This window comes from Macaca fascicularis, chromosome 15, assembly GCF_037993035.2.
Source record: "Macaca fascicularis isolate 582-1 chromosome 15, T2T-MFA8v1.1".
Lineage (NCBI taxonomy): Eukaryota > Metazoa > Chordata > Mammalia > Primates > Cercopithecidae > Macaca > Macaca fascicularis.
Genome location: NC_088389.1, coordinates 13,395,995 through 13,408,641, shown reverse-complemented (window position 1 = coordinate 13,408,641; position 12,647 = coordinate 13,395,995). Strand labels below are relative to the sequence as shown.

The 12,647-nt window shown below is 55.4% G+C and overlaps 1 protein-coding gene across 4 annotated transcripts in view; it reads left to right on the top strand.

The window, feature by feature from the left end:
* The window catches only part of ASS1 (argininosuccinate synthase 1), a 57,656-nt gene that overhangs the window by 32,673 nt on the left and 12,336 nt on the right, over positions 1-12,647 (top strand). For all 4 annotated transcript variants that reach the window (XM_005580630.5, XM_045373940.3, XM_074016267.1 and 1 more), the window contains 3 exons: positions 473-563; positions 3,289-3,373; positions 3,958-4,022. In XM_005580630.5, coding sequence (XP_005580687.3) covers positions 473-563; positions 3,289-3,373; positions 3,958-4,022 — 241 coding nt within the window. The remainder of the gene's footprint in view (positions 1-472; positions 564-3,288; positions 3,374-3,957; positions 4,023-12,647) is intronic.

Sequence of the window (12,647 nt, the reverse complement as noted above, 5' to 3'; positions counted from 1 at the left end):
CCTTGGGGACCCAGGGGACGGCTCGGCTTGCCAGAGCACCTGCTGGGGTCACACGCAGTCATTAGCTTTGCGGTCAGTGCAGAATAAACCCCAATTCCCGAGCCGGCGAGAGTGTGCGTACCGCTCCTGGAAAGCCCTCGGAACGCCGCCTCGCTCCTCCAAAGTCACACTTTTTCCTGCCTGACTTGTTCCTCTCCTGCTATTCTACCTCCAGCTGTGGGGGCGTCGAAGAAAAAGATGAGATCAAGTTGAGGGGAAAAATTGTCTGATTTCTCAAGCCCTTTGTTTCCCAGGCCCCTGGCAAGCGGGACTGATGCTAGGCTGAAGGCTGGGGACCGGGGGGATCTGCTGGACCCCACCAGCTGGTGGGGAAGTGGATGGAGGAGAGGGGTGCAGATCCCTGCGGGAGGTGGACTGTAGGGTGTCCGGGGACTGGCATGTCATCCTCCCACCTCTTTCTGTCTTTTGTCAGAACCAAGCGCCTCCAGGTCTCTACACGAAGACCCAGGACCCGGCCAAAGCCCCCAACACCCCTGACATTCTCGAGATCGAGTTCAAAAAAGGTATGTTTTTTGAACGTCCCACCTGTTGGGACTCAAAAGGGTCGAAAGGGATTGACTCTTGGGGCCCTGGCTCCTTTTCCGTCCCTGCCTGGGAACCTAGGCCCTCTTTACCCCCACCCTGCATCCCTGGAAGCTGGAGTTCAGACAGGGGTTTCAAGGGTGCCGCACAGCCCACCTCCCTGGACAGTACAACCCATGGATGCCTCTAGGCTTGGGAGGAACACGCCCTCGGCCACCCATCACTTGGGTTCATGGGCACCAGGTCTGGAATGAGAGCACTCTAGTCCCTGAACAGCCTCTCACCTTTCCTGGGCCTCAGTTTCCTCACCTGAGGATGAAAGAGAGTGCCTGCTGTTTTCCTGGGGTAGAATGAGGCCTGCAAGGGAGCGTCCAGCCCCAGGCCCTGATCCCAGAAGGTCCTCAGTAAACAGTCAGTGTTGGTGAGCTGGCCTCAGGGACCCCTGGGACCCCACGTGGAAAGCCTTCGCCAGTCCTCACTGAGCCGCTCTGGGCCTCACCCTTCTGACCCCACGTTCAAAGTTGTGGCCACTCTTGCTCCCCTCGGCAGTGGAGCCTGTCCTGTTCACTCCCTCCTCCTCACTGCTGTCAACAAGAAGCCCGAGTGCCTGAGCTTGGGAGAGGGCGTCTCTTGGCCTGGAGGAAGGACAGAGAAGCAAGGCGAACCTGCCTGGGCTCAGAGGGAGGGCTCAGAAGGCCTGAAGGGGTACCTTTTCAGGAGGCTGGAGAGATCAGGGCGGCTTCCTGGAGGAGGTGGTGCTGGGCACAAGGGCATCCCAGGACCAGGCGGGGGCTGGTCCATTTGTCCACAAAGTGGCTGCCCACACTGGAGCTGGGATGAGAGGGAGACAGGCTCATGGAGAGGCCTGGCCCAGCTCTGATGCTCGGCCCTTACCCTGGGTACCACAGAGAGGAGGACTGGGTGGGGAAGGCTCAGGCCGGTGGGGAAGCAGAGCTGCAGACCCCACTCTCCCTCTTGCTGGTGTGACCTTGACAGCCAGCTTCACCGTGCTGGGCTTTGGGTGCACTCATCTAAAAACAGGCCCACAGGCATGATGCTCACAGGTGCCCAGCATGGTGTGTGGAATGGGGTGTCGGAGGCTGAATGCTTTAATAATCTGCCTCTTCTGGGCCTTTCCCTAGAGCCTGGCCAAGTCAGCGAGTGTCTTCCTTGCTCCCCTCCATCTGTCCCAACCCACTGGGGGTCAAAGAGGCCCCCAAAGGCAGCCGGGCCCCCAGGCCTGTTTGCAGGCACACAGCCTCCCTTGAGGACCATCTCTGAGGAGATGGTGGGAGTGGCCCCACCAGCATCTCCTGGCTCCCTGCACGGGGCCCCCAGGAGCCCGGAGACCCGTGAGGGTGGGAGGCAGGCGGCAGGCTGCAGAGGGTCTCGGGCACCAGGCTCCGGCAGCCCTGCCCAAGGACCCGGGCAGCTCCGCGGGCTGAGCTGGAGAAGAAACGTGACCTATTGTCATGATTTGGGGACTGTCTGGAAGAAGAAAAAAAGACGGGAGGAACCCTCCCCTGGCCAGTGCCCATTCACTCTCTAGTTAATTTATTTGAAGTTTTAATCTAATTATTAACTATTTTAAAGGCTAAGAGGCTTTCTCCGGCAGCAGCACCAACAATGTCACCTCTTCTCCCGGGCAGGCCCCATCTAAGGCCCCAGCGAAGGCCGATAATAGGACCGGGAGGGAGAGAAAGGGAGAGGGGAGAGGCGGGGGGTGGCGAGAGGGGCTTAAGGTTCATTATTGGGCAGACTTACATTTAATAGCAATTTACAACCAAGTTATAAAACCCCTGGAAATGGAGGTTAAGAATGGCGAGGCTGACAGCGCCTTGAGCGAAGCCCCTCCAAGCGGCGCCTGGCTAATAAAGCCTCGAAAGCCGCTATTGAGGCCTGATTGGCACCCGATGGCTCGCTCCATGGTAATGAGCCGGGCAGATGGGTGGGGGATTAGCCGCCAACTTTGAACAGCTTTTCTTTGTCACTGTTTCAGCTCTCTTGTTAGCCCCAATACATTTATTGCTCATTTCACACCGCTCGAGAAAGTGCCCCTTGCTATTCAAAGTCAACCCCGAACCCACCCACTGCCCCCCCAACCCCTTCCCTCCTGCCCTCCTGCCACCCCAGACCCAGCTCCTTGGATTCAGGGACGCTGCCGACACCTCGCCTCCTGGAGCGGGCACCGTGTCACCCCCATCAATCAGATGGCTGCGTGTGGGTCTGGGGTACAGGGTCGGGGCGCGGGGTCCGCCTGACAGACGTGGCAGGGGGCTGTGTGTGTGTGTGTGTGAGCGAGTGTGTGTGTGCTTGAGCCCAGCCACACCTCGGCCAGGCGGCCCCCGGGTGACTGGTGGGACAGAAGGTGCTCCCGGCGTAAGACAATGGTGGAGCGTGAAATTCAATTAGTTCAGGGCCTGGTTCCAATTTCACAGCCCCTAAATGCAAAAGGGGCAAAGAGAATGGGAGGGTGGGGGAGAGTGTTTTTATTACATTTTCCCTTTCATTCTGGGGGGCTTTCTCGCCCCTTCTCTCCCTGCAGCAGGCCTCAACCTGCACAGGGCTTTTGAAGGAGTCATTTGGAGTCCATATCTGTCACATCCATTTAAGGCGTTGCGGGAGGAGGGAGAGGGTGGGGTGGCGGGTGCAGGCTCCTCTGCTGAGCCGGGCCCAGGGGCCCACTGCCTTCTCTTCCCACCCTAGGGGTCCCCGTGAAGGTGACCAACGTCAAGGATGGCACCACTCACCAGACCTCCTTGGAGCTCTTCATGTACCTGAACGAAGTCGCGTGAGTGACTGCAGCCCTGTCCGGCCTCCTGGGCGCCGCTGTCTCGGGCGAGCACGGACCTGGACCGTTGCAGCTAATGGTTGTGGCTGAGGCTCAGGGGTGCAGAGGACAGGCCGTGTCCCTTCCCCATAGCCACAGAGTTTCCCGGACTAGGGGAGCCCCGTTTGGCAGGAGAGGCTCCGTGGTCCTTAGCCTTGGAAGATAACAACCCAAGGAGGCCTTCTGCCTCCAAGGGATCATTAGGCTGGGGCTCCCAGGCCCTTGGCTGGATGGGAGGCCAGGATAGAAGGAAAGGGAGCGGTAGTTAGCTCTGGTGCTAGGCAGGGCCCCAGGACACAGGTAACAGAAGGAACAATTTGAACTCACACCTGGGCAATCCCTTCTCTCTCTGGGCCTCAGTTTCCCCACCTGTCCAGTGGGCACTTGGACTAGGTGACCAGGCTCAGATGTCCTCTGAGTCTTAGATCCTGAAATGCTGCCTCACCTGTGGCCTAAGCTGCACCCACCCTAGGGCAGCCCAGCTGGGTGGGTGACTCTGAGCCTTGCGGTAGTCCCTGAACCTAATGGACCGGTTCTTCCCACAGGGGCAAGCACGGTGTGGGCCGTATTGACATCGTGGAGAACCGCTTCATTGGAATGAAGTCCCGAGGTGAGTCTGCTCAGCCCTGCTCAGAGCCCACCTCAGGGCCCAGCAAACCCAGAGATCCCTGAGACCTGTCCCATTTGGACGCTACTACCCCTATGCTACGTGGGCGACGTTGGGCGCGTCCTTTCACCACAGCCTCCGAGACTGCAGTTCCCCTCCTGCCAAGTGGGGCTCTTGGGCCCTTTGCCACTGACTTTCAGGGTGTTAGGAGAAGGGCTGCCCAAGGGCTGAGAGAGGCCCAGGAGGGCCTGGGGAGTCCCCGAGGAGCAGGCAGGCCAGGGCCAGGCCTGGAGGTCAGGCTGTCTTGTGTCTGGGGCGGGCAGGCCAGGTTTGGAGGCAGACCGTGCAGGCCCAATTTCGTGGTCATTAAGGCCGCATGGAGGCCGTCGGCCAGGCAGGGCAAAAGTCCTGCCAGAGGTGGGCGCTGTGGCTGCACTGGCGCTGGGAGCCGGCCAGAGCCTAAGGTCCTGTCCCGGCATCAGGCCCGGCTCACGGGGCCCTTTTTCCAGGGATGGTTGGGGCTGAGCCTCAGTGTGGCATGCCTGCCACCTCGGCTGGCCTCTAGCCTGCCTAGCCCCGTATCTGCCTCTGGCTGGGCCCAGGAGCAGGGCAGTTGGTCCCCAGGCAGGTGCTTCTGTCTTCTCTTAGTAGCCAAAGCCCATGATTCCCTTTGTCGGTCACTCACCATTTCATCTTGACCACATCCTCCTCTCCAGGACTCAGTTTCCCCATTCATACACCAAGGGGATCTCAGGTCCCTGAGGGTCTGCCAGTGTGTGATAAAGCCATGCTGTGTTCTTTCTGGGGGGTCCTAAGAGGGAGAGGACAAGGTTTCAGTAGTTGGATCCCCTGAATCGGGCACCTGAATTTTTAATACTGGTGGTGGGGTCAGGGCTCCCCACTTTGGTAAATGTTCAGATCTCTTTGCTTAGGGTCGATTTGAAAAGATACCAAGCCAAATAAAACCTGACCACGGTATAGTCACAGCCCCATGTCCCTCAGGCTATTTTTACTAAGATTCTAAAATCCGAAGAGAGCTGATCGCCCCATGTGGGCCAGAAGAAAAGGGTGGTGGTGCAGAGGGCTGGAGGCCTGTTTCTGGTCCCAGGTTTGCCCTGTCTTGCCCAACGACCTTGGACTTGTCATCTATCGCTAGGCCTCAGTTTCCCCAAGTGTAATGTGGTAAGCGTTGGGAGTTGCATCACTCTGGTTCTGACCTGTTTGCATTTACCTCAAAAGACATGGGAGCACGGAAAGGGGAGGCGGGTTTGCCTCTTTCTTGTGGTTTAGCTCCTTGCTTGCTGTTATTCAGGAGAAACAACCTAATTGAAGCTCTGGGAAGGCCTTGAGAACAATGTTACTAATTAGCTGCTCCTTTTTATCCTGGCTTACCTTTGTCTCTTACCTATATTAACATGTGATTAGATGCCCCTTTGTCGCCGCCTGCCCTTGGGAGCCAGCGAAGCGTGCACCCTCCAGGGAGAGCTGGGAGGGACCTTGGGGAGCCACAGACCAGCACCCCATTTACAGATGGGGAAGCCAGGGCTGGGGAGGGGTGGCATAGAGGCCTTGCTTCAAGTACCAGGCACTTTAGTGGCAGGACCAGGACTGCCATCTGGGCCCAGAGTGGCATGGAGTGGAGGGCTAAGAGCTTCGACTGGAGTTGGACAGATCTGGGTTCAAACTCATGTATGGGGGCAGGAACTGGTACACTGGAAGTGCTCCATAAATAGCCATCAGTCCCCAGGGCCTGCGGAATGGGGACAGAAGTAGCCCCCACACTCTAGGAGCTGTCAGTGTGGCGGGGGATGGGGAGGGTTCCAGTACTGCACCTGTTGTTATGCCCTTGCCATGCCTGTGGCAGGCATCACCAGTCGATGCTGGCACTATTCTGTGAACTCCAGAGGTGTCTCAGGGCTGCCTGCAGGCACTACCAAATGATCAGGATTGGCACACGTGATGAAAATGCATTGCCTTCCCTATTGGAAAGATAAGGACTGGCCTGAAGTCACTGTGAAATGGCATCCTGCTGGGTGGGGCGAGTCAAGCAGACTTGAACAAAAGTGAACTGGAGGAGGTGGTTAGTGAGGAAGACCTGGACTGCACTATTCTGAATGTGGAATGGTAGCTGACAGCATGCCAGAGAGGCTGGACCTTTTTCCCAGAATGGGGGCCTCGTCCCCATAGAAGGTCAGAGCCATGAGATAGATCAACAGTCTGTTCCAACCCCCATGGCTCCTTACCACCACCTGGGGAAAGGTTCCCGGAGGCCAGCCTCCACTCTGCCCTGGTACTTTGTGTGTACTGTTGGAGGCTGTCCCCAAAAGCACAGAATTTAGTCAGCATGGTACAGGAAAGAAAATTGGGATTCTGACGGCAAGAACTTGCTGTGTGATCTTAGACAAGTCTCTCCCTCTGCAACTCCGATTGTCAAGGGGCCAGGTGAGGAGGTCGTATCATCTCCCTCTGAACGTCCTCACTCGCCTATTTTATTGCTTTGGGTTGGGGAGAGAAGAGAAAGTTGCTAGGTAATTTTAGGGTGGTATCTTGTTTTTATTTCTCTACTCCAAATATTTCTTTTTTTTTTTTTTTTTTTTTTTTTTTGAGGCGGAGTCTCGCTCTGTCTCCCAGGCTGGAGTGCAGTGGCGCGATCTTGGCTCACTGCAAGCTCCGCCTCCTGGGTTCACGTCATTCTCCTGCCTCAGCCTCCGAGTAGCTGGGACTACAGGCGCGCACCACCACGCCTGGCTAATTTTTTGTATTTTTAGTAGAGACGGGGTTTCACCGTGTTAGCCAGGATGGTCTCGATCTCCTGACCTCGTGATCTGCCCGCCTCGGCCTCCCAAAGTGCTGGGATTACAGGCTTGAGCCACCGCACCCGGCCCAAATATTTCATGTGAGAAGGAAAGAGGAGAGACGGTAAATTAGGGCGCTGTGGATTCTCCCATAACAAGGTTTTTATTAAGTGCACAGTAATGAGAGAAGCTGTTAATCGTCAATTATATTGAGGGCAGAGCAGAAAGATGCTATTGTCCGTATCTCGGTGTACAAGGGGAAAATGTCATTTGTATTGATTTTACAAAGCTCGTAATTGACATTCGTTAAGGGCTGATTTTTTTCTCTGGGGGGTGGGAGCGGGTAGGAAGTTGGGCAGCTCCTGTGCCCTGGGTCTGGGGTGGCCTAGTCAGTGGCACTCAGGGTCAGGGACAGGGGGCTGGGGAAGCTTCGGCTGGAGGCTGGAGTAGCCTTCTCCATATTGTGGCTGTTCACATGTCATTATCACATTATCTTTTTAACTCTGGAGGGGGGCTAATTAAGTGAAGTAAATGAAATCAGTGGGGAGGAGAAGCGGGGGGCAAGGCAGGCCGGAGGGAAGCCGAGGGAGGCTGGGAAGGAGCCAGCGCACGTCCTTGTGCTCAGCTTCTTCCTCTCTCTCCTCTGTGGCCTCAGACTTCTCCAGCTGCTCTCCTGCCTCTGCTCTCCTCCCAGCCCTGCCCGCCTCACCTCTGCCTGCCGCCGCCTCGCTCCTCCTCCCTCTCTCCCTTTCCTCCTCCCTCTCTCCCTTTCCTCCTCCCTCTCTCCCTTTCCTCCTCCCTCTCTCCCTTTCCTCCTCCCTCTCTCCCTTTCCTCTTCCTTCCCCTCTTTCCTCCCTTGCCCTTCCCTCTTTGCCCATTCTCCTCCCCTTCCCCACTCTCTCCTCCTGTCTCCCTTCCTCCTTCCTCCTCCACTTTCTGGCCCAGAAGGAACAAGGGCTGCCACCCACTTGCCCAACCTGCCCACCCACCATCTGGAACATTCCAGATGGAGAATGGAGGGAGACCTGTGAAGCAAAGAGGTTTTCAGTCCCAGAAGCCCACACAGCATGGGGCCCGCCGGGCACCAGGAACATAGAGGATGGCTAGAGTCCCACCCTGACTGACCTGCCTCCCATCACCATGGCAACTGCCTCTCACCTTGGCCCTGGTACCTAAGAGGTACCCCCATGCCCCACCTTTTCCAAATCACTTCTTCTGCTTTCCCAAAGGACCACAGTCTTTAGTCCAGGTGCCCTCACCCCCAGCCCGGGCCCCAGCTGAGCTGGCAGATCCCACTCAATTCTGCAAAATTGCTCATTCCAGGCTAACCTGGCAGCCTCAGGGACAGACGAGAAGAATTTGAGCTACAGCAGCTGTTTGGTTCCCACCTCTTTCTGCTTGGTCCACTCTCCCCGCCCCCGCCACCCCTGGCCACCCCTAGCTCCTTGCCCTTCTCCCCACTCCCCGCCGCACCCTTCTTGGCAGTAATTATGGTGTGATTGAAGCTTCTCCAGAGAGAACTGCTGACACCTCTGTCTTTTTCCTGTAAACATGGGGAGATGAAAATAGACACTTGGAGCTGCTGTGCGTGTCACTCCAAAGATGTCTGTTGTCTCTTCCACGGCAACACAGAGGCTCAGCTGTCATTTCCTCCTCCTCTCTGCACGGTGGTTTGTATGCCGACTGTCAAAAGCCCCAAATCTATAGTCTTTTAGCATCAGGTTTCTGTCACTTTTTTTTTAAGTCTTTTTTTTCCCAGAAGAAACACACAGAAATCGTCTGTACCCCCTACCCCTGCGGAGAGGAGAGGGAAGAGTTTTAAAATGCACGCGTGTGCGCGCGTGACAGCAGCAACCTAAAAACAAGCTTTTTGATCAGTCACAGTTAACTTTAACACCTTCTAAGAAAAGGAGCAGGAATATTAATTGCGCTGGTGTATTTTGTGTCTGCAGCCTTTCCCCTTGAGGGTGGCAGCCAGGAAGCCGGCGCTGGGGGCTCGGGAAGAGGAGGGTTCTGCCCTCCCTCTGCCCACCGGACACTCTCTGCTCCCAGTGGCACTGGCCTCATTTTCCTGGGGACACCTGTGATGGGCCAGTAGCTGGAGCAAGTCAGAGCTCTTCCTCGAGCCCTGAACCTCACCTGTGTCCTCCCCTCTCTGGATTGATGGGAGGCGACGCTTTGGCCTAGAGTGTTCTCGAGACAAGACTGTCAGTAAATAGGGCACACCTGGAGGACACTCTGAACACTTACCTTTGAGGTAGGTCCCAAAGGAAGTTGGAATGTCAGAGCAGCAGGAACTTGCAGCCTTCTTGTTGCCTGGGTCTAAGAGACGGGGCTGAGGCCGGCCAAAGTCACACAGCAAAGCCAAGCTGGGCACCTTCTGTAAAGGCCAAGCTGGGCACTTTCTGTAAGACATGGTTATAAGACTCCTGGTGCCCAGCTCCAGCCCTGCAAATATAGTTTGGACTGCCCCGCAGTTGGCCCAGCTGAGGACAGAAAAGCAGGGAGGCGGGCCTGGGTGTCTAGGAGTTGAAAATGAGGAGGGCTCCTGCTACTGGCCTGTCCAAGATGGCGCTATCACGACTCTGTGGCCAGTGTAAGGATGGGCTTTGCAAGTTTCTAGAATATTCCAAAATGTACCCAAACTCATCACTAGAAGGCCTGTTTCCAACCCAATATGTATCCAGTTCGAGTATGTACCAGGATGGGAAGACCAGCAGGACTTTGTCAGTGTCGTGCTCTTGGTGGCTCTTGGGAAATTGCTTTATTTCTGGTAATAAGGTTTCTAGGCTAATTGAAAACTTGCTCCTCCAACATTATCGTTGTATCTGCCATTTTGGAGACAGAGATTTCCCAAGGTTCTGCACGCACTGATCTTTCTAAACACATTGCTCAGCCATTCCCCTTTCTGGTGGCTTGGCGCCGTCGTGTTTGTTTGGGATCGTCATGTTTTGTGTTGTGTTTCTTTCAGACAGGGTCTTGCCTGTCACCAAGGCTGTAGTGCAGTGGTGCAGTCATGACTCACGGCAGCCTCGACCTCCTGGGCTCAAGCAATCCTCCCACAAAGCACACACCACCACCCCCAGCTAATTTACTATTTTTTTTTGTAGAGACAGGGTCTCCCTGCATTGCCCAGGCTGGTCTTCAACTCCTGGGCTGAAATGATCCTCCCACCTTGGCCTCCCAAGTAGCTGGGACCACAGGCACATGCCACCACACCCAGCTCATTATTTAATTTTCTGGTAGAGATGGGGTCTCACTATGTTGTCCAGGCTGGTTTTGAACTCAGCTCAAGCAATCCTCCCCCCTTGGCCTCCCAAAGTTTTGGGATTACAGGTATGATCCCCTGCACACCTGGCCTGTGCTGAGTTCTATGTCCCTGTTCTCCAGGCTGTCTATAATGACTTTTCTCAGTCACTCCTCTGTTTCTGCCGCCATCAGCCTTTTTACCCTTTCCTGGTTTGTGGCTCTGAGCTGCTCTGCAGAAAATGATGACGGACCCATTTGAGCTGTGTTTACAAGAGTCACGGTGGCCGGGCGCGGTGGCTCAAGCCTGTAATCCCAGCACTTTGGGAGGCCGAGACGGGCGGATCATGAGGTCAGGAGATCGAGACCATCCTGGCTAACAAGGTGAAACCCCGTCTCTACTAAAAATACAAAAAATTAGCCGGGCGTGGTGGCAGGCGCCTGTAGTCCCAGCTACTCGGGAGGCTGAGGCAGGAGAATGGCGTGAACCCGGGAGCTGGAACTTGCAGTGAGCTGAGATCGTGCCACTGCACTCCAGCCTGGGCCACAGAGCCAGACTCGGTCTCAAAAAAAAAAAAAAAAAAAGTCACGGTGAGGCCTGAGGAACTCCCGAGGGATGTGAGGGCTTGGGCCGCTGCATAAACTTGGAGAGAGGCCATTTCCTGCTCAGCAGTCACAACTAAATTCAGACGGTGGAGACTGCCGAAGGCTACAGCCCCCACCAGTGAAACGGGATGGGCTCTTTGGTGGCACGCGATACTCGTATTTGCACCTGGTTGCTGTGAGGGGCTTTCACAAGCATGTCACCTGACACCAGTATATCGGGTTTACAGATGAGAGAACCAAGCCTCCAGAGAGGTTCCCTTCGGCCCAGGTACACAGAGCCATGGTGAGCACTCAAGCTTTTCCTCCACAGCAACAGCCCGGACTTGGGCTTTCTCTCATGCTCTGGCTAGCAGTTGATCACTTCGCCAAAGGCCCTTCGAGGCCACCTGGAGCCGAACGGGAGACCCCGGTGCTGGGCCCGTTCCCCCTCCAGTTGGCCAGGTAGTATTAGGCAAGCCAGTCCCCTCCCCAGGCCTCGGTTCTCATTTGTAAAACTGGTGTGTGGGACTAGATTTAAGGTGAGTCCAGAGTTTGCAGAGGGGCCTCCGTTCCTCCCAGCACAGCCTCTGCCATCTCTTCTATATGCTGGGCTCCTGTCGCAGGCTGTTGGAATACTAGGTTGGCAGCTAACAGTCGGGGGAACACGGTACCGGATTGATCCTAATGCAAGCTCTGACATTTCCATGATTCTAACACTTAAGGATCAAAGATTGGAGGAGTTCTCCAAGGAGGAAACTTCTGGTAGTGCACGAGGGCTCGGCAGACTCAGCCTCCCCAGATCCCCGGTGGGCTTCAGAGTCAAAACCAATATCCTTCATGGTTTCTATATTTTTTTATGTTTTATTTTTTTAATTTTAAACTTGTGGTAAAATACACGTAACATAAAATGAACCATTTTAAAATGCGTAAGTGTGCCGCTCAGCGGCATCCGTTCCCAGGGCTGTGCCACTCAGTGGCATCAGGTCCGTTCCCAGGGCTGTGCCACCATGTAAGTCTGTTCCCAGGGCTGTGCCGCTCAACGGCATTAGGTCCGTTCCCAGGGCTGTGCCGCCGTGACCACCATCCACCTCCAGAACATTTTCGTTTTGCAAAGCTGAGACTCTGGCCCCATGAAACACTCCCCATTTTCCCTCCCCCGGCCCCTGGCAGACACCATTTCTGTCTGTATGATTTTGACGACTCGAGGGGCCTCCCATGAGTGGAACACACAGTGTTTTTGTGCCTGGCCTTTGCACTTAGCGTCATGGCCTTATGTTGATGCTGTGGCATGTGTCAGGATTTCCTTTTTGTTTTTTTTTTTTTTTTTTTGACGGAGTCTTGCTTTGTCACCCAGGCTAGAGTGCAGTGGCGTGAAATCAGCTCACTGCAACCTCTACCTCCCGGGTTCCAGTGATCCTCCTGCCTCAGCCTCCCAAGTAGCTGGAGCTACAGGCATGCAGCACCACGCCCGGCTAAAGTTTTTTGTATTTTTAGTAGAGACGGGGTTTCACCATGTTGGCCAGGCTGGTCTTGAATTCCTGACCTCAGGTGATCCGCCTGCCTCGGCCTCCCAAAGTGCTGGAATTATTACAGGCGTAAGCCACTGTGCCCAGCCTCCTTCCTTCTTAAGGCTGAATAATAGTCCATCCCGCATTTTGCTTCTGCACTCATCCCTCAATGGACACCTAGGTTGCTTCTGCCTCTTGGCTATTGTGATTAATGCTGCTATGAACATGAGTTGGGTCTTTTTCAAGCAGCCACTGTAGAAAGATGTTAGTAAATTCCCAGGATAATTGAGAACCTGCTCCTTTAGTGATGTAACGTGTGGTGGAAGAAAGGAAGTTCTCGGGGTAGAATCCCTGGAGATGGGGGAGCTATGGGCCCTGCTCCACCCAGACAGCAGCTGCAGGGCAGGCTTGCGCAAGGCCAGGTCTTTGAAGTTGATGAGAGAGGTTGCACTCTGGGGGCAAGAGGGAGCCTGGGCTGTGTGGTGTGGGCAGTC